The sequence below is a fragment of the Ceratotherium simum genome, chromosome 36 (genome assembly GCF_057802395.1).
Source record: "Ceratotherium simum simum isolate JZ-2026a chromosome 36, ASM5780239v1, whole genome shotgun sequence".
NCBI lineage: Eukaryota > Metazoa > Chordata > Mammalia > Perissodactyla > Rhinocerotidae > Ceratotherium > Ceratotherium simum.
Window position 1 is genome coordinate 26,246,467 of NC_141935.1, and position 26,809 is coordinate 26,273,275.

At 48.2% G+C, this 26,809-nt stretch overlaps 1 protein-coding gene across 1 annotated transcript in view; it reads right to left on the minus strand.

Moving 5' to 3' along the window:
- KIF26B (kinesin family member 26B) overlaps positions 1 to 26,809 on the minus strand; it is a 451,434-nt gene that overhangs the window by 16,576 nt on the left and 408,049 nt on the right. The window contains exons 11-12 of the mRNA XM_087424452.1: positions 9,986 to 10,148; positions 5,548 to 8,962 (exon numbers count right to left, since the gene is read on the minus strand). Coding sequence (XP_087280578.1) covers positions 5,548 to 8,962; positions 9,986 to 10,148 — 3,578 coding nt within the window. The remainder of the gene's footprint in view (positions 1 to 5,547; positions 8,963 to 9,985; positions 10,149 to 26,809) is intronic.

Here is a 26,809-nt window from a genome sequence, read left to right on the forward strand (position 1 = left end):
GATCATCCTCTGTTTTGTACGTGGGTTGCCACCACAGTGTACTGGCCACTGACGAGTGGTGTAGGTCCGCACCTGGGAACTGAACCCAGGCTGCGGATGTGGAGTGCACTGAACTTAACCACTAGGCCACAGGGCTGGGCCCTTGAGCCTTCCACTTTTAATATCACTGAGTCCAGCTAGAAGTGCCCACACTGAGTCTAAAGATGCTGCCTCTGAGGGCGAATGTCAGGAAGCGCAGGGTTCTGAGTGCTGAGGACTCGCAGCATTCCTTGGGGCACGTGTTTCTGTCCATTCCCAAACTCCTGCCCCTAAGAACCCGCCATCATTAGCTTTCCCTCCACCACGCACCATCTTCATTCTGACTCAAGGTATGGGCACTAGGAAGACAATGAATCAAAAGCAAAAAGAACTAGTGCTGAATGGAACCTCAGCCATCAGAGATGAGCAGGGAGGGACGGAAAATAACTATGTGTGTGATTTTATTGACCAACAAGAGCAGCTCCATGGCCTCCCAGATGAATGATGATGCTGGCTGTACTGCCTGCTGTAGAGTTTAATTGAAGAGTGAACTTTTCCCAAGCTGGGGATGAGACAGGCAGGTGCCCCAGGGCCACAGAGTGCTCCTCTAGGGGGAGCCTAGGCCCTCCCATGCCCTCTCTGGGATGCTCAGGCCTGCACCCACCTCCACCCACTCCCTACTCCAAGGGGCTTCCTTGGTGTCTTAGGAGTCATTTACTTTTCTATTTTCTTCCCTCTGCACAGTCAAAAAAGTTCTCTCATTCTGAACCCTTTCTCATCTGTCTCTAGGTGGAGTCTCTTAGAAGCACTCTGGAAACCTTAAATCTGCTGGCAAGCAGCTTGTCTTCCTCCTGTTTTCATTAAGCCGGTGACCACTGTGTTTCTTGAATTCCTTAAAACAAAACGAGATCGCCCCTGAGAACCAAATGAACAGTGGAGGGTGGGCAGAGCAAACCAAGGTGCTCTCAGGTCCTTATGAAGAGTAAATCGTTGCAATTTTTGGCAGTGGCTCTGTGAACTGAACTCACTATCCCGTCAGTCGGTAATGTTTACTCAGCACGCAGGGAAGGGCAGGCACGGTGCTGGTGCTTAGAGTGGCAAAGGAAACAGAAGGTGGGCTCAACATTTACCCCACTGTCACCAGCGGGGTATAGAAAAGCACTCTGGGCTAATTTGTAGGACCATGCTGCCAGCCAGCCAGCCACCCAGCCAACCAACCAACCAATGAATCAATCAATAGCATCCAGTTGATTCATGGTAACCCGCCCAGGCTCCATGCTGGGTCCCCAGCAGGCTGGGTGAAGTGCAGAACAGGTCTCACAGGAGCTCACGTTCAGGCAGGTCAAGCCCTGGGCACATCCCAGAACCGACGTGCTCCCTGGGTTGGCTCCTCTTCGGGCAGACCCTCCCTCTCTCCTTGGCTTTCTAGAAGCGGAGTCACACCTCACCTGGGCCTGCTGCAGTGGGAATGAACCTCCTTTAGAACAAGGTGCTGACCTAATTTTCAGATTTCCCCAGCCAGCCCAAGAGAAGGAAAGAGAGAGAAAAGAAGCCAAGGGGGTAACACACCAGGCGTGTGACATGTCAGGGACTGAGGAAGAAGATCCTGTGTCCCAGAAGATGTCACATGACATGTAATTTGTGACGCGAAAGAGCCGTCAGGGTGAGGACTGGGGCTCGGCGTGGGGCCAGAATGATGCAGTCATGGCACAAACTGCCTATCACCAATTTACATCCTCTCAGCAACTTAATGCCCTCTGGCCAGGACAGACCGTGCTCCCCCTGGGCTGGTTGTCATCACTCTAATCCATGGCTAATGGCTATACACAAGTTTATGTCACTGACCGCAGAGGGGCTGGCAAGGAACTGTGGCTGGATCAATGAAAATCCATCGATAAAGGCAACACAGCTTCTCTCACCTTATCACACTCTCAGTCAAGAACCGGTAATGACTCCCCATTGCCAACTACAATAGTTCTTCTTATAGTTGCCAGATGTTCAAGGTGTAACTTGATCTGGGCTTACATTTTCTCTCTGTCATTACATCCATTAAGAATATCCCGCAATACAAACAAATACTGAATCATTATGTCGTACACCTGAATATAATGTTAGATGTTAATTATATCAATAATAAAATTTAAAAATTTTTAAAAAATACATAAAAAAAAGAACATCCCCCTTGTTGAGTTAATCTCACTCTCGCTGCCCCAGACTTGTGCTCCATTTCTGCCTCAGCCTACAACGCCCTCCACCCTCTGCCTGAGCATCCTTCAAGGCCCCGTTCAATCCCAGCGTGTCCCGCAGCCTCTTCCATTGGTCCGGACCCTCCCTATGTCTAAATGCTCCCTACACTTAGGTCTCTCTGGCCTGCTCAGCACTTGGCAACACGCCTTGGTCCGTGTTCTCTGTTCCACACTTTTAGTCCTTTCTCTCCAATTAGATCACAGACTTCTTACAGTGGCCTTGTCTCCTATGCTGCCTGCCCCTCCCCCACCACACGTGAAACTTCCATGTCACCAAGCTCTAACAGCACAGAGAGGCCTGATCAATACTCAACAACTGAAAATAAATCCCACTGACTCTGGATCATCTTCTGGAAAGGAAGCTCGTCATATTACCACCTATATTCTTTATGTTGTTTGCATGATCTCATATGACGTGAACATCAGAAAGACCATGGTGGTTCCCTACCAACCCCTTCAGTTTACTTGTACGTGAGAAAAGTGAAGCTCAGACAGGATAGTTATTCCCTAAAGGTCACACAGCCTAAGATCCCAGGTCTCCTGCTTTCTAGCTCAGTCTTCGCCCTGCACCACGCTATGGCCGATGGAACCAGCCTCATTCCGTGCTCTCTCCGCCAACATGGATCTCCAGGATGGGAGTGAAATGGTGAACCATAGCGATGTTTGGTTGTTTCCACGGTTACATCCACTACAAAGCACTCAGAGCTTAGGTTATCTTCCTAGTAATATATTTCTAGTTCATTTTTACTAAGGAAATAACCAAAGCATTTAAATTTTCCAAATTCAAAAGCAATCTCTGATAAAAGATAACTGCCTGTCTCCTCTGCGGTTCCAAACATCTCCAGTAATTGTAAAATCTGGCCATCTAGCTAGGAATTTCCTATGAGGAGTTTTATGGCTTTTCTTAAAGAAGTTGCTTTTGATTTATGCTGATCATGTCTGACAGCCAGCATTTCTCTTAATAATAATCATAAATAAGTGAGACAAGGTCACCTAACCTGCAAGGAGCATATCTCCACTGCCATATCCATTACGGAGCCCTGGATCAACGGCAGCTGCTCACAAGGGTCCAGCGCCCTCGGCACTCTCTTAAATCCATCTCTGGCACCCAGCTTGGTGCATCGATTTTACACTGTTTTCCCTCCAACAGCCCAACCTAACAAGGGCCCCTCAGAGGACAGCACTTATTAGAGGAGGCAGCACCAAGCAAGGACGTGTGCAGAGCCCGCTGTCCACTCTCTAAGCAGTTACTTCGCGCGGCTTTTCTTCCTTTTTACTGCAGTGTAACAGCCAAACCAAAAAATGCCAGTTGTCTTAAAAAAAGAGTAGAAGACACTGAAAGAAGAAAATGGATTGGTAGATTCAAGGCACTAAATCAGAGCACGAGAAAGCGCTCTATAATGCTCAAATCCACGGGAGCACATAGCAGGTATCACACAACGGTCTGGGCTTTGAAGACCAAGACTGGGTAGACTGGATTAAGGTTTATTAACCAAGGACTGGGAAGGCCAGCAGGTTGTTTTTTTCCTGCAAAGACTCTGGCTTAGATCAACTTGTTATTTTTAATAACTAACATCAATACATTTTAATGACCTTGACCCTGAAAACAGGACAGAGCAGCTGTTGTGTTCTACTGAATGGTTTGTCGTCCTCCACTGGTCTTATACACGGTTCTTCTCCCGGGTCTGCGGCTTAGACGCTGAGGGCTGAGGGCCTGGAGTGGAGCTTGTTAAAGTGGGTCGAAGCCTGAAGCACACACCAGCTGGGAAATAAAGATGGCAAGGTTCTGACGGCCAAGAGGACTCCTGAACATGCTCGGAGTGTAACATCCTCATAAGTTTCCATGATCTCTGATGGGGTGGGTGGATGGGATGATCTACATCATAAGCTAGAATTATGACATGACATCATTGTCTAGAATGATGACACGACAGCATAATCCCTTGAGGTTGGTTTCTTTGATTTGAGGCAGACAAATGGTTTATGATGTGGAGATGATGACCACAGCCCCTACATTTGGCTGGAACATTCCAGAGCTTGTGCTTGCCTATGGTGGGAGAATAGGAAAAAGCAATCCAGTGGTTGAGAGGAAAAGCCTGTGGGAGTTGCTGGAGCAGCTGCAGGAAAGGCGAGGCCCCACTGCTGGGTCTCACCCCATCTTTTAATTCCAAATATGCTGGTGGCACCACTATTCTGCAGGGCAATGGTTTCTGAGAGCTCTCGGAGAGCCTCGGGTTCCAGAGAAGGGCCACAGTGTGGCAAAGGACAGGCTAGCAGGACAGGACCCCATGCCACCCTCACATCAACCAAGGTGCAGCACTGCACACGGGGCTCTGCACGAGATGGCTTCAGTAAAAAGCGAGGCCTCCTGTTAAGCAAGGAGGAGGGGTGATTTCTTTGGAAGCCATTTAAGAGCCAAGATGAAAAGATGTCCTTGGTCCCTCTCTCTCTTACTGACCTTTCACCTCACCTAGCCCCTGATACCAGGGCCACCAGCTCTGATCTAGATCCTCTTCTTCTTGCCCATCGTCACTTACTGTCACGTCACCCAAAACTCCAACTAACAAGTCAGTGGGCTTTTTACATGAATTCCTCTGGAATTCTGACAGGAGATTCCTGGAGATGGCAAAGACGTCCTCAAAACACACGCATTTCGGGCACTCTGGTGTGCGTGTGTTTGCTGGTGTATAGTGTGTGTGTGTATATATGTGTGTATGGGGGGTGGGCACATTTCAGGCCCCGTGGTGGGTGTGCATACGTGATTGTGCATGAGTGTCTTGGGGGCGTGGAGGAAGGGCCTCTCCCATTGCACTTTCAATGAGTCAGAGAGAGGCTGCCATGGTCTTAGGGGCCACCAGCCCCACGTTTCGGAGTCTGTGGCCATGAGGGTAGCTACCCTGACCAGATCCCTCAGAGGCTCCACGCAGCGGTATTCTTGGTCCTTGAGCACACAAACCCAGGTCTCCAGGCATGGCGGGGCTGGGAACCAATGGAGGAACCGGCAGGTTCACCCTCACAGCCGGTGAGCCTGGAGCCGGCGTTCCCGGCGGCCCCCAGCGCTCTGCCTTTTAACCGCGCTGATGACCGAGGGGCATTCACAGCCTTAGGGCATCATGATGCCCAAACTGTGCAACCCGCCATGGCTATGTCCCAGCTGAGGCCTGCAGGGTGACAGGCTTGGGGAAAGGAGAGACCGGGTGTCAACCCCATGTGGCCTGGACACCCCTCCCCAGCCGCGCGGGACACGGCAGCGGGGGGTCAGCAGCTCGTCCTGGGCGCCTACCTGCGTTGGAGCGTTTCTTTGGGGTCTTGAGGCTCCGGCCCCGGCCGCCGAGCGAGCTGCTGTTCTCGCTCATGGAGTCCTGGGCGGAGGACGCGCTGCCGGTGGCCTCGCTGTCGCGCATCATGCTCTCGTAGCCGCTGCTGCCGCCGCTGTGGTAGAAGAGCGCCGTCTTCCCCATGGCCGGCGGCAGCTCCCCGCTCAGCACGCTGCTGTTGTCGCTGCCGTGGCCGCTGCTGCAGCGGTGGGGCTTCCGCGGCGGCGTCACCTTGCTGTAGGGCGACGGCAGCAGGGGCGCGGCGGCCGGCTTGTCGTCGCCGGGGCCCCCGCGCTCCTCGGCCTCGGGCCCGGCGCGCAGCGGCACGCCCCGGGCGCCCGCGCCGCCCTGCAGCAGCTCCGAGATGCGCCCGTTCACCGCGCGCAGCGGCAGCTTGGAGGCCAGGCCCGCGCCCCGGCTGCGGCTGAGCGACTGGGTGGACCAGGACATGTGCTTCCCGCTCGGGGGCAGGCTGGAGCTCTGGCCCACCGACTGCGGCAGAGACTTGGTGGAGAAGCTCAGGGTTTTGGTGGTGGACGCGGCCAGGCTGCGCGCCTTGGGGCTGGCCAGGAGCAGCTTGCTCACGGCCGAGATCTTGGACTGGCTGGCCTTGGGCGAGGCCCCCGCCGACTGGCTGGGGCCCGGGGTGGTGGGCGAGGCCCCGGCGCTGCGGCCCGGGCTCCTCCCCGCGCGGGGCATGGTGCTGTCCTTGCCCGCGTGCAGCCGGGCGCTCATGGAGGACAGGCTCTCGGCCCTCTCCAGCGAGAGGCATTCGTAGTGGCTGACTGTCGTCCTGCCCAGAGAGTTGGTCCTGCTGGCCAGCTGCTCCAGTTTGGCGCTGAAGAGCTTGCTGCTGCTGCTGGCATCCTTCGCCTTGCCGCTGGGCTCATCCGGGAAGCTGGCCGAGAAGGGCGCTGGCTGGTTCAAGGGGCTGCTGCTGGTGCTGCTGCAGGCACTGTGCTGGGGGCTGGCCCGGTTCTTCTGGTCCAAGCTGGACTTTCGGACAGGGGGCAGAGGTGGGGTCCCTTTGGGCCGAGCCAAGACGCAATGCTTGGGTGACGCCACCTTCCTCTCCAGGGTCGCTTTGGAGAGCTGGGTGCCGAAAGCTGCACCAATCCCGTTGGTCTCGGCGGCGCAGTGGTAGAAGAGGCTGTCCAGCTCCTCCTGTCTGCTGGCTTTCTGAAAAGCCCTGGGCAGGCTGCTCGACTTGAGGCTTTTGCTGGGATGCACGGGGCTCTGGGCAGCCAAGCTGGGCAGTGCCATCTCACAGCCATCCACGACCCTCCTGAAGCTGTCGGCCACGGGGGAGGCGGACACCTCAGCGCTGCTGCTGCTCAGCCTGTCACCGGGGCTGGCCTTCCTGTCCTGTTCCCGCTCTGCTCTGGCCTCAGGCTGTGGGGGGCCGGCCGCGGTCTCGTACCTCATCCTTTCCTCCCTGGGATAAGCACTCTCCGTTTCTCCCTCCTCTTCTCGTTTTAGCCAGGGGTCCTCAAATTTCATCTCTTTTTTGGCGCTGGTTTCCTTGCTCTCCTGGGACTGGGCTGCTTTGGGGCCTGAGCTGATGGTGGCAATGGATGCCTCAGGCTCTTGGAGGTTCCGGGGGCTCATGGCGATGCAGGGGTAAACCGTGATGTTGGTCTTCATGGGGATGTACCCTTCGCAGCCGCTCAGATTTGCCGTATTGGAGATGGTGACCATGGCCTTGCCCAGGGTGGATATCTGGCAGCCTTTGACGGGGGTGGCTTTGTTGAAAGAGTCTTCCCCCATTTCAGACAAGATGAGCAAATTGTCAGGGCCGGCCTTGGGCTTCTCTCGGCACACCACAGAGGTGTTCTGGATGCTGCCGACAAAGTCCGAGGCCGGAGGATCTGCCATTGCTTCCCTGTGCCCAAAACAAGTCTGCGCTATGAAACTGTGGCACGACTGCTCGCCGTCGCTGCCCGCGCTCATCTCGCTCAGCCAGGAGCTGATGGAGGAACGCCTGCTCCCCGCCTCCCGGCCCTTGTTGTCCAGGCTCAGCTTTGGGAGGGGCAAGAACTGCGTGATGCTGACCTCGGAGACGGGAGCCATGCTGGAGTAGCACTCCAGGTCCTCGCTGACGCTGCCGATGATGCTGACGGGCCGGGAGCCCGAGGCCAAGGCCTGCACAGAGCAGTCGCTGTTGAAGCTGATGATGCTGGTGGGGCGGCCGTTTTCCAGAACCCCACTGATGGTCAGCTCCTCCACCAGCGTGAACACCAGCTCGTCCTCACCGTTCAGCTCCAGGGGCTGCTGCACTGTCACCATTGTGGTGCTCACGATCTCCTTCTTGGAATCTGGAGAAGTTGCTGCCTGATGCTCGTCATCGGCGGAGGTTTCAGGGAAACCTTCGCTCCCAGCAGACATGGATTTCTTCAAAACCTGGGGGCTCATACCCACCGGGGGGGTCCGTACCTCAGGCTGCAGCAGGGACTCACTAGGTACCATGCCAGAATCCTTGCTCAAGGTTGGCAGCGGGGCAGTGGAAGGCAGGACGCCCTTCTGGGTGTAGACTTTGCATCTCTGCGAAGGAGAGCTGGCCGGCTTGTACTCTGAGGTCTTGGACAGGCTGGCGATGCCCAGCCGGGGGGAGCCCATCGGCCTGGGCTTGCCTTCCACAAAGCCACAGGAGTTCAGGCTTTCTCGGCTGCTCTGGAGGCTGGGGCTCTGCACCAGCTGGGAGGAACTGTGCTGGCCGCTGCTGCCCGGGATGCTCCTGGGCGAGGCAGGGGCGGGGCTGTTGGCGAGCACTGCAGCAGGGACAGGTGAGTGATTCCTCTGCATCTTGGAGACCAAGGGGTCAGTGCCTTCTCTATCAGGCAGCTGGCCATCTGACCCGTTATCTTCCTTATCAGACTCACAGAACAGGTTCGCCCCCGCTGCTTGGCTTAATGGGGGACACTTGCTTGCCTGCTCTGCCCCAAACTGGGCAGGCAGCTCTTCAAAAGGAAACCTACTGGGCTCTTCGCTGCCATCGATGCAATCCAGCCTCTCCTGCAGCTCAGCGAACGTGTTGCACTTCAAGCAGTCCCTCTCTGATTTGCTGGCCGCGGCCTCTCCAGCCTCCATGGGCCGGCTGTCGCCCCTGGTCTTCTGCAGGGCCGGCACGATGGGGACAAAGTCTGGGGGCCCCTCATTGTCGGTGAGCTCCTTGTCAGAGAGGGCCGTGCCGTTTGGCCCAATGTAGATGACCGTGTCGCAGGACTGCTCGCTGCTGGAGGAGTAGTCGGGGTCGCTGGGCAGGTGAGGGATCGGGAAGTCCGCATCGACTGCGGCCCTGGCGTGGAAGGGTCTCAGCTGGGTGGGCCTGCGCATCCTGCCTTCTTCACAGGAGCTCTCTCCCCCGGAGGAACTCGACGTGTACTGGCAGGGAGAGCAGAACAGTTAGCGGGGGCGGCTCTTCCAAGACAGCCCTCCCAGCGAGCCCGACATTGATACACCTGCTGACTCGAAACAGGCGGCCCTGGTGGGCCTCCCTACATAGGGGCTGTTACCTGGCGTGTGCCAGGCCAGTGCGCCCCAGCTTCCCATGTCATGGCCTCATATGTGAAGGATAACCCCCGCGTGACACACTGGGGAAACAGAGGCTACTCATGAAAGGAATTGACCAGCTCAGGCCCCGTCTGACCTCCTGAGGGCCGAGCGGTCACCAACTTGGCACACCTAAGCCATGTATGGCACCTGGTGCCATGGAACACTGGTGGGAAAGACCTGTTTTCAACAAAAAACGATACAAAAAGGAGGGGGGACAACGCCCTACACATCACCAGTGGGCCCCGAATCAGAGTGACCACAATCACAGATTATTTTCTCAAACATTCTTGTCACACCACCACCTCCTGGCTTTGCCTCTGCCTGGGAGAACGAGCCCAGTGGTTTCTAGCGGACTCTTGGCATCAACCAGAAACCAATGAACATGGCAAACCCAGCAGCCTGAAAATGCCTCCCGGAAATGCAGGGAAGTAGGACCACATGAGCAAGGAGCTAACAACCCTCTTTGGGGTCAGCCAGTTGAAGGACAGGGTTCCCGACCTACACAGGACCAAGGCAGGTGAGAAACTGAATATTTCCTGTCTCTCCAAAATTTTTCATCTCACAGAAGCCATCACTTGAACTATCTAAAGTGGACCAGGCGCTCCCTGTTAGGGGTCCAGGCTGGATGAGCGGGGGCAGCATCAGCTGTGGGGAGGGGACGTGACCTTCTTCTGTATTGGCCGGAAGGTCTTCCTGCCCCGAGGTGGACGCTGAGCCACGCAGCGGCAGCCACCCTCGCCCGTGCCCCTGGTGCTCGGGGATTAGAAATATTGATTTGGCTCTTGCTGATTCAGTTCCAGGGCAGGGCTCGGAAAGTTCCCGCATCCACCACACCCCTTGTGAGCTCCTTACCTTTGTTTTCTTCTTCTTCATCCTCAAGACTCTCGAGGCGATCTGGATGGTGGACAGGGTTTCCGCATAGTTCCCGGCCGCGGCCGAGATGTGAGCGATCATGGTGGTGCGACAGTTCACGTTCCCCAGGGACTCTCGCAGCAGCATGGTGAGCTTGCTTTCTCTGCCCAACAAAGTGAATTAAGGCTGCATTAGCGGGCCGTGCTTCACTGTGGCTGTCAGGGCGGGTCTTCAGGCCTTGACAGGGCTTTTTCGTTGTGGGCAGTGGGGTTTTTTTTTTTCCCATTTTTTTTTAATGGCATACTAATTAACATCGTTTTCTAGCATGGGGCTATTTGTAGTTGGCAGCTGAGCAAGTGCTTCTAACCCTAAAGATGGAATTCATGCAAAACACCTCCCTTGGCACTACCGTCCTGGCTGTGATGGGGTATTCCTGTGAGTCTGTGTGTTTGCATATGACACTGCACGTAAGGACACCTGGGAATAGAAACGAGAGGAAGGGATCAAGAAAATGGCTTTGTGATGGGTGATTTGGCGTGCTCTCTGCACACGTGGCCCTTCTTGGTGAGTTTCTGTAGTTCCCCAGCCACGAGCTTGTACTGAAGATCTAGGTGTTGATAATACATGCAAAGTTTCTTCTGCCAAAGAGTTGCAACCACTTCATTGCCATTGTCTCTTAACTCTCATATTTGCACACAGTCGTAATGAAGGTATTCATATTCCTGATTGTAAGTGCAGAAACACAGATTCCCGCCCATGCACTCAATCAGCAACAGAAAGAACTTTCTAGAAAGGCCTCCTCTGGGGACTGCAGGTGCTGTGAGGGGCCAGCACCCTGAGTGATGATAATGAGGCCCAGGAGTTTATAGCCTGCGTTTCTAGACTCTTTAAAAGCTGACCCAGAGGACTGGCTCATGTTTTTCCATCCCCATACTTGTCCCAACACTCTTCCTGCCTTGCTTTTAAAAGGCTCTGCTGATGTCATCGTCAATGTGCGTCCTCTCAACTGCTGCCAAATGTCACTTCAGCTCTGGAGCCTTCCCCTGATCCTGGCGGCTGAGGTAGCCTCTTTGTTTCCCACGCCCCGTGTTCCCATCTCTGTGTGGTGTTTATAACACCAGGTGAGAGGGTTTGTCCTCACGTCCGTGTCACCATCTGGCTGCTAGTCAGCCGCCCCCTGCAGAGCTCCCTGGAGGGGTACCGTCCAGTTCGGCAGACGCGGTGTGAGAAGCAGGCCGCTGTCTGTGGAGATTAGACAGTGGAAACGGGAAACCATTTCACACGTGACCTGCTTCAGGCCTTCAGGGAGGAAAAACTGTGGTGTAAGAGCAATAGTTTTTCCTTTCCATCTGGGACCAAGTAAGGTGTCAGTGCGGGGACACTGGGCCCACTATGGCTCAGTTCCAGGGCAATTTAAAAATATATCAGGGTTTCCCTTTGAGCAAAATAATCGGTGATAAAAGTGGTGGAAGGAGAGTGTTAGGGACTGAATGTTTATATCTTCCCCAAACTCATAGGTTGAAACCTAATGTCCAACGAGATGGTGTTAGGAGGTGGGGCCTTTGGGGATGATTAGGTCATGAGGGTGGAGCCCTCATGAATGTGATTAGTGCCCTTATAAAAGGGACCCCAGAGAGCTCCCTTGTCCCTTCCACCATGTGAGTTTATATCAAGACGGCCGTCTATGAACCAGGAAGTGGGTCCTCACCAGACACCCAATCTGTCAGCGCCTTGATCTTGGACTTCCCGGACTCCAGGACTGTGAGAAATCAATGTCTGCTGGTTAAGCCCCGCAGTCTGTGGTGTTTTGTTATAGCAGCCCGAACTAAGACAGAAAGGTAAGGCGGTGTGGAAGAGGAGCTGGGCCTGGCTGTAAACATTTAACTCCTTTCAAAATGCATCCAGCAGGGATGTCCCAGACGCCCAGACACCACCGGAGCTGGCGACCAGATGGGAAGTCAAGTCCCGTTCCTGGTAGACATTCTTAGCGGAGACACTGCACCTGGATGAATCTTGGGCTTTGTCTTTAACATGGGAAGTGGAAGACAGATGCTATTAGGATTAAACTGAGATCACATACAGTCACTTCTTACTCGTGATGGTGATGTTCTATTAAGTCTCCGCGAACGCTGAATTAGTGAATGCCAAACCATTGCTCCCTGGGAAAAAACAGGGTTAGGTTCCTGAGGGCATCTGGATCAATACGTAACCTTGTTTCACGTGTGTTTCTGTTTAAAGACACCTTATTTAATATATTTTTCTTACAAATGATGAATTATATGCACTATTTCTTTATAATAAAACACCAGCTGAGGAGGGTTTAACCTATTCCTGGCCCTGGCTAACATGACCATCAGTTTCTCAGGCTCTCAGCCCCATAATACTGTCCACTACGCATTTTTTTTTTTTTATTGGTCATCTGGTGAATCCACAAATGCAGCCACTTGTCCATGGCTTCATCATGCATTTTAGATGTTATCTTAGCCCTTTCTGGAGCAGCCTGATGTATAGATGAGTGAATTTCCTCCTCCTTTTTCTGGATGTACCATATTGTTGATTCATTAACACTGAACTCATGCCAACAGCACTATAACTCATGCCTGAAGGAAGCTTATCTAACACACGTATCTTCTCCGTAAGGCACCTCACAGCCTTCTTGTACTAAGGAACACCAGACAGCACTTCAGCACTACGCTTGGGGACATTTTAAACAATGAAATCGCCAACAAAAAGCACACAAATGCAAAAAACGTGGCACTAAATAAACTGTAAAAAGGACACTCGTTTATAGGAAGAGAGGTGAAACCAGAAGGCAGAACGTCACCCTGTTCAACCTCAGTGGGAACACGTGCATTGGGCCAAAAAAAGTTTTTACTACTGCGCATGTTTGCGAATGACAAATGTTGCTGAAAGCGCCAGGAGTACTGATTTGGGGGTTACAAATAAATTTTAGCGAGCAGGTAAATTTGCAAAATATGGAGTCTGCAAATGATGAGGATCGACTGTACTATGAAGTTCCTGATGATAAGCGTTGTTAGTCAATTGCACTCTACTGAAGGCACACCCCACTATTCTCCACGTGACCCTGTATGAGCCCCTATAAGGAAAAAATACCAAAGACAGAAAAACCGGATATAACATTGCTATATCAAACTGTTTGTCCTGTGTATTTCCACATGATTCCCCATTCATGAGTCAATCATAGGACAGATGTTTTTTTTAAGTCCACATCGTTGGAAGAAGCCAGACCATGTGTGTTGCTTGGCAACCAGCATTTTAGCTCTCCTTATGGAAAGCCAGCAAAATTGCTAGCAAGACTCTTTCACATGGGCCTCTCTAGACTCCAAAACACATCTTTATGGGAGTGAAAAATGGTGGCCATAAAGCTTTGGGTTTTTTCTACCTCATGATGATTTTTTAACTCGGAACAAAGACACTGAAGTTGGGGAGGGAAGGTGACAGAAGGGCAGGGTGCTGAGGGCTGCGAACTGTGCTTTAACTCAGTGGCTTTGGTAGGAAAAGAGAGAGGTTCAAAGAGTTTCGAGGGCAGTGGTCAGCAAAAACTCAGTCCGAGCCTCTAGGTCAAGACGGGGCAGGGAGAAAGAGAAGAGCCAGGTGCAGAGCTGCTGGCCCCCAGGGGCCCAGGCCAGCTGGACAGGGATTTAGAGACTCGGGGGCCATGTGGGAGGGGTCCTGGCTGGGCAGGAGCAGGAGGGGACTGGTGACAGAGCAGAGCCGACTGGGGTCTGGGGAAGGACTGTGCCACTCTTTCGAGTAGCCATGTTTTGTTTTGTATTTTTTCCAGTTTTACTGAGAAATAATTGACATACATCACTGTATAACTTTAAGGCTCACAGCATGGTGGTTTGGTTCACATATATTGGTAAATGATTACCACAATAGGTTCAGCTAACGTCCATCTTCTCAAACAGATACAATGAAAAGAGGACGAAAAAAGAAAATTTCTCCTTGTGAGGAGAACTCTTAGGATCTACTCTCTGAACAACTTTCCTGTATATCATAGAGCAGCGTTCACTATAGTCATCATGTTGTACATTACATCCCCAGTACTTGTTTATCTTATAACTGGAAATTTTTATCTTTTGACCCCCTTCCTCCAGTTCCCCCTTCTCCCACTCTCAACTCTGGTAACCACAGTCTGATCTCTTTTTCTGTGAGTTATTTTTTATTTTTAGATTCCACATATAAGTGAGATCATACAGTATTTGTCTTTCTCTGTCTGACTTATTTCACTTTGCATAACCCCCTCAAGGTCCAACCATGCTGTCCCAAATAGCAGGATTTCCTCCTTGTTTATAGGAGCCATGTTTTAGCCACGTATATTCCACCTCCCTCCCACCCTAACCACGCACATCTTTTAAAGTGATTTTTGGAAGAATGTCTTGCTTTTTAAAATAGGTCAATTTTTTATTAGACACAGCAAGAGAACACAAAAAGAATGATAATGAACAAATTTTAATTAATAATAATAATTTTAAAAGAACATGAAAGAGCGATTAGTACTTTAGGACAGGGGCTGACAAACTAGGGCCCGCAGGCCAAAGCCGGCCCACTGCTTGTTTTTGTAAATAAAGTTTTATTGGAATACAGCCACACCTATTTGTTAATGTATTGTCTCTGGCTATTTTTGTACAAGAGCAGAGCTGAGTAGTTGTGACAGAGCCCATATGGCCCGGAAAGCCACAAATATTTCCTATCTAGTCCTTCACAGAAAAAGTTTGTTGGCCCATGCTCTAGAGGAATGACATCACGTGGTCTCATCCCAGACACAGTGCCAAGGAGTCACCAACCAGAGCATGAAGGAGTGTCTTACTTTCCTTCCTATTCAATGATCTCTTTCTGATTGGACAGCTGTTGTCTGTGTCGACTCTCTCTCAGTTCAGATGTTTCACAGACAGAGAGCTGAAGTCAGTACCATGGAAACAGGCAGAGGAACAAATGCCAGGCGTTAGAAATCACTCCAGCAGCAGGACACAGCTATGGGCAACCACCCAAATCACTTCCTAGTTCACGCAGCGCCTCTCCTGCCAAAGGGCTGTGGGGCAGCTCCCACTCAGTCACCTCATTAACTCATTCGTGTCTGCTGCGGCTCAGTCAAGAAGCATTTAGTGAGTGCTGACCCTAAGCAAGGCACCCGCAGGTGCGGAGAAAGTGCGGGAAGAGGGACTAGACCGGACTCAAGGAGCCAGTGAGGGAGACACACCTGTAAACACACATTGTGACACCATTTCTTAAAGCTAATGACAGAAGAACAAATCGGAAACAGCACATGATAAGGAAAGACCCCCCGAGGCTGAGGGGTGTCCCCACTGTCACTGTAACTTCCTGACTGCTGGAGAACACCCAGACTCAGAGGTGACAGCACAGTTCTGTCTCCTTGGCTGGGATTCTCCTACATGGCAGGCATCCGAGGATGAATAAAGAATGCTTTATTTGAGGACCCCAAAACACCCAATGAAACTCTGGACTCCTTTCTGAAAGGACAGTCTGCAGTCAGTAGCTCACTGTCTGCTGACCCTCAGGAGACGCAACTCTCCCCACTGGTGAGTTGGGACAGGGCTGCTGAGGAAATAAGATGTCCAAGGTCATGCTCCAGTGTTGGCCAGGTAATTTCTCAAGACAAGAGCCATTCCCTTCATGAGCAGAGTTAAATATACTCTTCTCCAGAAAGGAGGTGGAGAACTCTAGAGGCAGAAAGAAGGGCACCTACTGACCATGTTCTTCTGAAGGGGAATAAAGGGGTGAGCTCTGAATGGCCAAGTTGGGCCACCACTACAGCACCACGGGGCCGCCCTGCTTCCGAGTCCTGCTTCTGGTGAGAGAGAACTATAGATGTCCACTTATAATGGGCATGGCTCTCTTTGTAAAAACGTGCCTCCTTCAATACAAACACAGTAAAGGCACAGAAAAAAGCAAGATGAGGACGGGCCTCTCCACTTATGTTAATTCTCTCTTTTTTTTTTTTAGGTGAAGAAGATCAGCCCTGAGCTAACATCTGTTGCCAATCCTCCTCTTTTTGCTGAGGAAGACTGGCCCTGGGCTAACATCTGTGCCCACCTTCCTCCACTTTATATGTGGGACATCTGCCACAGCATGGCTTGATGAGCGAGGTGTATGTCCGTGCCTGGGATCCAAACCTGTGAACCCCAGGCCGCCAAACCGGAGCGCGAGAACTCAAGCACTACACCGCTGGGCTGGCCCAGTTAATTCTTTTTTTTTTTTTTTTGTGAGGAAGATAAGCCCTGAGCTAACATCCATGCTAATCCTCCTCTTTTTGCTGAGGAAGACCGGCTCTGAGCTAACATCTATTGCCAATCCTCCTCCTTTTTTTTTCCCCAAAGCCCCAGTAGATAGTTGTACGTCATAGTTGCACATCCCTCTAGTTGCTGTATGTGGGACGCCGCCTCAGCGTGGCTGGACAAGCGGTGTGTCGGTGCGCGCCCGGATCCGAACCCACGGCCCAGTTAATTCTTAATAAAATGTTGAAAGAAAAGAGCTTAGTTAATCCAGAAAACTGATTAAGCTCCAGAACAATTTACTAGAGAAAGATTCCCGTGGGCAGCAAGAACCAAAGCAGACAGATAAATCATAAATGTGTACACACATGCACCCACCCCGGCACACACACAGGAATGCTCTTTTCTAGAAAAGGGAGACCGTGTTTGTTTCTTTTTTTAAGTAATACACCATCAGTATTCAAGATGGAAACCACACACAGAGAATTCTTATAGGTGTCAGATATTCAGATGGAGATAACAACTAATATTTAAATGCCAAGAAAACATTGGTATCCCTCACATTCTTAAGGATGTGACCCTGGAACTACATTGCATTCAGGAACTATCCCATTTTCCACCCACTGGACCTGTAAATGCCAGACTGCATTGTATGGCCCCAAACAGAGAGCCCGAGATGCTGGGCAAGAGTTGCCAGGTATCAAGCCAGTTCCAGAATTCTGAGCTCCCAGCCCCCAAACCCCAGGCCACTGCATCCACCACTGACCACCAGGAGGAGAGGGGAGAGTGAAAAGGAAGAAAGAATGTAAGGGAAAAGAAGACAGACAAGAGGAAAAATAAAATAATGAACGTGGCCTAGTTTTTGGCTACTCAAGTGGTACCCTACACTGTCTCTCCCACTGACCCTGCCTCCTTCCTACTCACATCCTAGTGGTCTCTGAGCATCCTTTTCTCCTGTTGTCTGAAGGGTCACCAGTGACCTCCTGAGGCCAGCCCAAGATATTGGGGACCAGGGTCCTGAGACACCAGCATCCATGGTCCAACGCTCCTGGCCAACGTGGGCAGCATCTGTGCGGTTCTTTATCCCTCTTTAGAAAGAGTTGTGCAGGGGACAAATTGAGTCACCAGTCCCACTGAGTGAGGGCAATTCTTGTGCCTGTTTGTCTGTCCTCTAGGTCCCAAGCAAGTGTCTTTATTTTTGACACTGTTGAGTTGGGACAGACTGAAATACGTACATCCACAGGGGAAAAATCACTCCCCTTGAGTTTATTTGTTTGTGAGGGACATGATGATCCCCCGCTCATGACTGCTTCATGGACATTCACTCCTTTGGGAGAAGACTTTATATGCCTTCCCTCTGGGGATGCCATCTGAGATGCAGGAGTGGCCTTTTCTGAGCAACGGTCCCCTCAAGGATGCCTACATTTTAGGGCATGAATTATCTGGTTTCTGGTCCTAGAGAAGTACGAAAAGCTTGCTACAGGCCAAGCTATCCTAACGGCATTTGCAAGAGGAGTTCCATGAGGTGAAAGTGCTTGCTGTTTGGTTTCAGATATTACTCCATTTGTACAGCAAACGGTGGAGGCAGCTCTCCTCACGGGATGCTGGGCAGGAGAGTGCGTTATATGGCAACCTTGATAGAAAAGCACAGTGCTCAGGTCTCCCAGTGGGGGTGGCTCTGGTTTGTATAATAAAGCACTGGCAACGAGCTCCCTGCGTCCGGCACGTGTGTTAGCAGTGCCTCTGCAGGCACTGGCAACAGCAGGGTGGGAGATGATGAGTGCTCTCATCAGGGGAGACCTTAGAAGAGGATCCTGCAGGGAACCACCCACTCCTAGCTGAAGAACCAGCCGTTGTGATCCAACAGTATGCCAGCTGCTATGAGTTCACGCCTTGCTTAACCTAAGACCACCCGTTGGTGGAGGTCCCGGAACCGTAACCACTAAGAGTGGACAAGGTTAATCTCATTGTTCTCTCACTGAGCTCTTGATTAAACACTGTGGAACCCCGAGGTGCAAAGAGCACCATTCTGGATGCCTCTGATGCAGAGTAATGCACAGGAGAGATGCGTTCTCCCCCACGCCATCCTGGTTATCTAGGGCTGGCACCACGGTGGCTCTAGAACTTTGGTGGGAGAACCCAGGCAGGAGAGAAGAGATGGTGCCCAACAGGGGCCTGCTATTCTAGGCCAAGCGGTAGTTGCCTTCAGCAGGACTAGGCATGTGACGGGCATTCACGAGAGCTCCCTGAGGGACGTCGGAAAGTATCTGGATGGAAAGACAGTTTACACAAGCTAGAGGTTTTGCATGGCAGGTACGGGTTGGGGCCAATGAAATCTGAGTTACGACTTTAATCATTTACCACTGTACACATAGGAAGATGAAGCCTAAGGAAATCTGGGCTGCATGAATCCATTTGATCCTGGATACCAGTGTTTTGTTTACCTAAGATAAAATTCACATTAATTTAGCCTACTTCATGAGAAACACCAGCTGTAAACAGTGAATAGTCTCAATCGAATATTTTACGAGAAGTATATGATGTAACTTGAATTTATAGCTAACAGAAGATTTCAAGTTAAAATCCTAACTAATCTGCTTGGATTTCATTTAACAAGACATACTTGCAATGACTCAAGTGGTTATAAAACATGGATTCACTTATATAAATTAAATGTGTTCCATGAAGCCCTTTTCACATTATTCACTTGCTTAATGACCCATTCCTTTTTATCTAGAGTAAGGAAAAACATCATCCCAGTGTAAGCTGTTGACTACTCAGAATTAGTAGAATCTGAATTACTCTAGATATTCTAAATCTAAGTTCTGCTCAGGGAAATATACATTCATTTGAAGACTGCAGCACTCAGGTATGACATAAGACATTTTAAAGGTAATTCATATAATAAGAATCACAATATAGAAAGTCCACTGATTCTGGGATACAAGTCTTAGTCAAGGTTGAAAAACAGGTACAAACTTCCAGTTATAAAATAAGTCATGGGGATGTAATGTACAGCATGGTGACTATAGTTAATAATATTGTATTGCATATTTAAAAGTTGCTAAGAGATTAGATCTTAAAAGCTCTCATTACAAGAAAAAAACCATTTTGTAACTATGTATGGTGAAGGATGTTAACCAGACATATTGTGGTGATCATTTCACAATATACACAAATATCAAATCATTCACTTGAAACTAATATAATGCTATATTTCAATTATACCTCAATTAAAAAATGCTTAATTGAGGCTAAAAAAAGGAAAAATATTTTTAGAACTATAAAGCATCAGAGTTGAAAGGATTCTTAGGGGTCATTGCCTTTCCTAATAATAGAACTGCCACTGTAACAGGTGATCTGCTTTCTGACAAAATATTTTTAATGACTGAGAACTTACCATCTCCCAGCAAGCCTGTGTAATATTTTTGGATAGCCTCAGTTATTAGAAAGCTCTTTCTTATATTGAACTTAAATCTTTTTTACACTTCTAACCCATGGGCACTTGGTCTGTTTTCTAGGGTCACACAGGGTAAGAATAATCCTTCTGCACACACTGGCCCCTCACAGGTTAAAAGACATTTATCATCTGTCCTCCTTCAATGTTCTCTTGCTTGGGAATATTCCATGTTCCTTCCATTGCTCAAATATTTGGTTGGTCATCCAAGCTCACACAAAGGCCCCCTCCACCTACCACATAATGTGGCACTTCCTCCCTGCTCAGACTGGTCACTCTTGTATAGTAAAGAATATGGCCTTGCTTAAAGAGAAGCCTCAGCTTCTGGGAGGTAATCTTTGTCTATGTTGTACCTGTTAGGAGTATCTTTGTTTAAGGTGGGGACTGGCTACACACCAGATCTTAGAGCCACACCCAGTGGTCTTAGGGTGGGGGCTGGTCACACCAGAAAGACCAACCATGTGACGTGGGGCAGGGGCTTTTGGTAATGCAGTCAACCTGCAGATGGAGATCAACCATACGGGACATCAATCAGTCGATCAATTATGCCTACATAATGAAGCCCCAGTAAAAACTCTGCACACTGAAGCCCAGGGGAGCTTCCTGGTTGGCAATACTCAGTGCATATTGTCACATATTGTCATCAGGAGGGTAACCCATTCTGACTCCACAGGAGAGGACAAGGGAAGCTTCGTGTTGGAACCCTCCTAAACCCAGCTTCTGCATTCCTTCCTTTGGCCGAGTTTAATCTGTATCCTTTCTCTGTAATAAATTGTGGCTATGAGTACTTTCAGTGAGTCTGAGTCCTTCTAGTAAATTACCAAACCTGAGGGTGGTTTGGGGGACCCTCCTAACTTGCAGTTGGTGTCAGAAGTGACAGTAGTCTCGTGTGGACTCTTCCCTCTGATTCTGTAGTTGGACCCTAACTCTCTGCAGTTGGTGTCAGAATCTTGGGCACACTTGGCAGTCCAAGGACTGTGCCCTCAAACCGCCTACTTTGGTTAATTCCAGGTAGCTCTTTTCAACAAGATCCTAAGAACCTTGAGGGCAGGAGCTGTGCTATTATTTTGGTCTTTCTTTTTTATTTTGACCTTTCTTACAGTAACTTGGACAATGTTTATGACTTATTAGCTCTAAGACAGAAGGGCAAAGATTCTATATTTATTTTTACTTAGGTTAGCATAATCAAGAGCTAGGAATGTCATCACTTTGATGAAAACCAAAACAAAACAAAAGCAACTTAGAAGGCAAATTAGTAGACCTTACAGACAAACAGAAAACAATAGGTCCACAGGTTTCCCCTGAATTAATAGACTGCCAACAATTGTGTATGCTAATGAAGTTTAAGATGCTAGAAAGGGGTGCCTGAAGATTCAATAACAAGACCCTCTACATTTACTGCACATGCAGACTGGTCTGTAATAGACGCACACTCGTTATTTAATCCACCTGCAGGACCAGAGTATGAGTAAGAATAATGCTCATATTGTTACTGCAATTTAGAATATAAATACGACTCTGACATTTTTCACATTATCTGAAGTTTCACTTCCTTTTTAAAATTTATTTGGCCCCAGCCGCTATCATTAATTATTGATGCTTTGCAGCAGACATTTCTATAGCCCTGTCACTTTTTATAGAGCCTTTGCCGTGGTTTATGACAGCTTTACTGGGCAGGGAAAAGGAAACATCTCAATTATGTTGCATTATAACCATTACACATCTTTGGAGTAAAGATGAGCTCACTGTAATATTTAGAAACTTCGCTATTCTTCAACTTTAAATCATCCTCAGGTTTAGGAGTATGTCTTAATCCCATTGCCAGAGATCTCTGCAGTAATCCAAAAGGGAGTTAGGCACTGATGAGGGATAGAGATGGAGTCTAGAGTCGTGCTGTCATGGCAACTCAGAGCCTCTTCCCTGATTTCTGCTCACCCCATCCTTCTCTTTGACTCCAAAGAATATTTAAAGACTTCTCAAGAAGAAGAAAAATGAAGATTATAAGTGGAATTCTTGATATAAAGAAATCCTATTCTTGCCTAGTGCCTTCTCACCAATCTGTCCCACTGCCTCCCTGATACACCATCCCCCAACCTCTTGTGTCACCTTAGTGATAAACTTACATTTTGTAGAACATTCCTATGCTTTTCCATGAGTTTTAATGTTTGTTTCAGGAAAGAAACATACATGAAGCTTATGTTTGATGTAGCATTTTGATGGTGCCTCTTTCTATAGCTCAGTCTGTGATCGTCCTTTGGGGTTGACAGCAGAACTGTATAGAATCCGGGCTTTGAAAATCTGCAAGTGTATTTAGAGTTCTTTCAAAAGAAATATGTTTAGGGCCGGCCCCGTGGCTTAGCGGTTAGGTGCGCGCACTCCGTTGCTGGCGGCCCGGATTTGGATCCCGGACGCGCACCGACACACCGCTTCTCCGGCCATGCTGAGGCCGCGTCCCACATACAGCAACTAGAAGGATGTGCAGCTATGACGTACAACTATCTACTGGGGCTTTGGGGGGAAATAAATAAATAAATAAAATTATTAAAAAAAAAAAAAGAAAAGAAATGTTTACCAAAAAAAGGCAGGGAAACACGTGGAAGGGTCTCATCTACTTTTTTCCCCTAATCTCTAAGCAAAACCCTAAGATAACAGAGCAACGTGGGTACTAGGTGAATTATGGGGCTTTTATTTTCTGGCTCTGGAAACCCAGATGAGTCTCACTTCCACCACATTCCCCAGAAAGGCTACAAAGAGGTTAAAGAGCATTAGACAAAGGGTCTAGACTTGGTGATTACACTGGATTGTAATCATGACTATTTCCACTCTCCAGAGTTCAATTTATCCAATTCCATGCTTTCTATCAAAATAAAATAAACAGAGAAAATGCAAATATGAGCCCTGAGCAGTCATTTCATTGCATTCACTTGACTGTGTTCTGATCTTGTGCACACGAAAGGGAGGTCTAATCTCCCTCTGCTCAACCACACTGCATATCAGTGGGCACCCCTTGTCCTGTAAGATAACCTTTCCAGAGAGATGACATAAGCTGGCTCATTATGCAAGGCCAGTGGTACAGAATATCACCCCGTTGGGAAGGATTCAGGCCAGTTCTTGGGAGGATGGATTAGAAGATTAAGCGTGCTCCTTCCTGTGATCTCAAGCTCATCTCTCTCCCTGTGCAATGGCTTTTCTTTGAAGTCAGCAGAGTGGAGCTTAAAACAGGATTCTGATCGTTAAGGTCAGGATGAGCCATTCGTGCCCTCTCCTTCCACTCCTGCCCCCTGCTCCTAACCAGTGGTCTTCCCAAGACTCAGCTGGGGATACTGAAAGTGGTTCTACGAGGAAGGGTGAAGCACCATTGCCATAAAGTCTATTATTCACCAAGATGGGGGTCCTCGGGTGCTGGCCCGATGGGCTGCAGACCAGCATGACCGTAGTTCCGATCCATTGTTACCTCACTGACTCACAGTCTGGGAGACCTCCTCCTTATTATATAAATGGTGACAGTAAGATGATGGTGGCTCTGGAGCTGGAGCTGGGCAGCCCAGTGAGGAGGAGGCTCCTAAGAGGCCTCCCTGCACCGTGGACTCCCGCCGTACCACTCTACTCATGACTCTTTCAGCAAGTGTGGACTCTTATACGTCACCTGCATCTGTGCTCAGCCCAGGTTTTCAGCCTGGAATGCCCTTTACTTTAATCTCCGTCTATGGAAATTCTCCCATATCCCACTCAGTCCACTAACCCACTAATTATTCAGGAAAAGAAAAAGTCTGTAACAGTACTTGCAACTCCCAGGGCCTTGTGTCCTTGGAAATCACCTTCTTCTTTTTAATGTGGTAAAATATACATAACATAAAATTTACCATTTTAACCATTTTTAAGTCTATGGTTCAGTTGAATAATATTCCATTGTATGGATATACCACATTTTGTTTTCCACTCATTTACTGATGGACACTTGCACTGTTTCCACCTGTTGGCTATTGTGATGGTGTACAAGTACCTATTCAGGCTGCTGCTTTCAATTCTTTTGAGTATATACCTAGGAGTGGGATTGCTGGACAATATGGCAATTCTATGTTTAACTTTTTTCTTTTCTTTTTTTTGTGTGTGTGTGAGGAACCTTAGCCCTGAGCTAACATCTGTTGCCAATCCTCCTCTTTTTGCTGAGGAAGACTGGCCCTGGGCTAACATCCGTGCCCATCTTCCTCTACTTTATCTGGGATGCCGCCACAGCATGGCTTGATGAGTGGTGTGTCGGTGCGTGCCTGGGATCCGAACCTGCAAACCCCAGGCCGCTGAAGCAGAGCGCTCGCACTTAACCATTACGCCACCAGTCTGGCCCCTATGTTTAACTTTTTGAGGAACTGCCAAACTATCTTACAGCAGCTGTACCATTTTACATTCTCACCAGCAATGCAAAAGGCTTCCAATTTCTTCACAGCCTTGCCAATACTTTTTTTTTTTTTGATAATACCCTTCCTAACAGATTTGAAGTAGTATCTCATTGTGGTTTTATTTGCACTTCTCTAATGAATAATGATGTAGAACATCTTTCATGTACTTATTGGCCACTTGTGTACCTTCTTTAGAGACATGTCTATTCAACTTCTTTGCTCATTTCTGAATTGAATTGAGTTTTTGTTGTTGAATTGTAGGAGCTCTTTATATATTTTGGATATAAATCCTATATTAGATATATTATTTGCAAATATTTTCTTCCATTCTGTGGGTTGTTTTTCAATCTCTTGATAGTGTCCTTTGATGCACAAAAGTGTCATTTCATTTTTTGCTAACACTTTATCAGTCTTAGATTTTAACTAACATTTTTGGCATCTGTGGTTTGATTTTCCTGTGATAAGTCTGCCAATAAGAGTGACCAAAGATTGCCTATGCTGTTTTGTGCTGAAGATTCTTGTCCAATATGGTCCTTGTTACTTGAAGACCACTAACCCGTCACCAGCTGGGGGAAACCTGAAACACTATTGTTAAGCACATGTGCCATGGACTGCCCAGGGGTAAATTTCTTTTGAAATCAAGTATAACCAATTTTAAGGAGGGTGATGAGGGCAACTCTGTTAAAATGCCTTCTGGGTATCACGTGTGGTTTAAAGAAACATGATCCCACAGTCCTCACAAAATGTACCAATTGGATTGGCTCTTGGCACAAAGACCAGTGCTTAGCAATTGGAAGGAATTAAAAGAAAATTAGGTTTAAGAATGGTTTCCATTACTGGTGCAAGCCTGAGAAAAGATGTTACACAGAGGCCACAATTCAGCCATTTAATAACTCAAGAGCGAGTCAATGACATTTTAATGGGGGATGACATGAAGGAATTACACATTTCTTGAAAAAAAATTGAGAAAGATTAGAGTTTTCCAGGGATATTTATTTTGTTTGAAAAAGGACAGGCTTTTGTTGCACAATTTTTGCATCTTTTAAGTTGAGAAGTTCAATCATAAATAGCTATTCATTTCTTACATGGGGTAAATGTGGTTTGAGTTCAGACTCTAATCACTGTTATCCCTGCAAGATGCTTAACTGGGCAGTTTCTGAAAGTCCTGCCGGAATTAGGAATTAATCACATCTTCCTCATACCACTTCTTTGGTCCCCTCCACTCTCCCACCCTTTTTTTTCCTAAGTTTCAAAACATCTCGGTGCTTTTCCAAAGTGCTATGAAAGCTTTCAACGAGTTAGATGGACGGTCCAAATACCAGTAATGATGCTTCCTTCTTAGAGAACTGCACACCATGGGTGGAGATGATTTCTTTTCTTTCTATACTTCCAGGACCTAACAGTGTCCTGCACAGAGTTGCCTTTCTATAAATATTTAAATAAATATCTAATGGTTACCTCTCCATCAAAAGAAGTCTCCCCCCAGCTTCCTGACTGCATAACTTCCAAAACACTACCTTTTCTTTTTCTCACAGGAGCCAAGGTCAGAATAAAACCAAGGCAGATGCTGTGGCAAGAAAAAAGAAACAAAAGGACTCAAATTGGAAAGGAAGAAGTAAACCTGTCACTATTTGCAGAGGAGGACATGATTTTATATAGAGAAAACCCTAAAGAATCCACCAAAAAACTATTAGAAATAATAAATGAATACAGTAAAGTTGCAGGATACAAAATCAACATACAAAAATCAGTTCTGTTTCTATATACAAACAACAAAATAGCAGAAAGAGAAATTAAGAATACAATCCCATTTACAATCTCAGCAAAAAGAATAAAATACCTAGGAATAAATTTAACCAAGGAGGTGAAAGACCTGTACTCTGAAAACTATAAGACGCTGATGAAAAAAATTGAAGACGACACAAATAAATGGAAAGATACACTGTGCAAATGGATTGCAAGAATTAATATTGTTAAAATGTCCATACTACCCAAAGCAATCTACAGATTCAATGCAACCCCCATCAAAATACCAAAGGCATTTCTCACAGAACTAGAACAAAGAATCCTAAAGTTTGTATGGAACCACAAAAGACCCAGAGGAATTCTGAGAAAGAACAAAGCTGGAGTATGACACTCCCTGATTTCAAACTACACTACAAAGTTACAGTAATCAAAACGGTATGGCAGTGGCACAAAAAGAGACACATAGATCAATGGAACAGAACAGAGAACCCAGAAATAAACCCACACATTTATGGTCAGTCAATCCATGACAAAGGAGGCAAGAATCTACAATGGGGAAAAGACAGTCTCTTCAATAAATGGTGCTGGGAAAACTGAACAGCCACATGCAAAAGAATGAAACTGGACCACTATCTTACACCATAGACAAAAATAAACTCAAGGTGGATTAAAGACTGGAATGTAAGACCTGAAACCATACAATTCCCAGAAGAAAACATAGGCAGCCAGCTCTTTGACATCAGTCTTAGCAGTATTATTTTTGGACCAGTCTCCTTAGGCAACAGCAAAAAAAGCAAAAATAAACAAATAGGATTACACCAAACTAAAAAGCTTTTGTGCAGTGAGGGAAACCATCAACAAAATGAAAAGGCAACCTACTAAATAGGAGAAGATATTTGCAAATCATACATCTGATAAAGGGTTAACTTATTTCACAACTTGATATCAAAAAAAGAAACAACCCAAT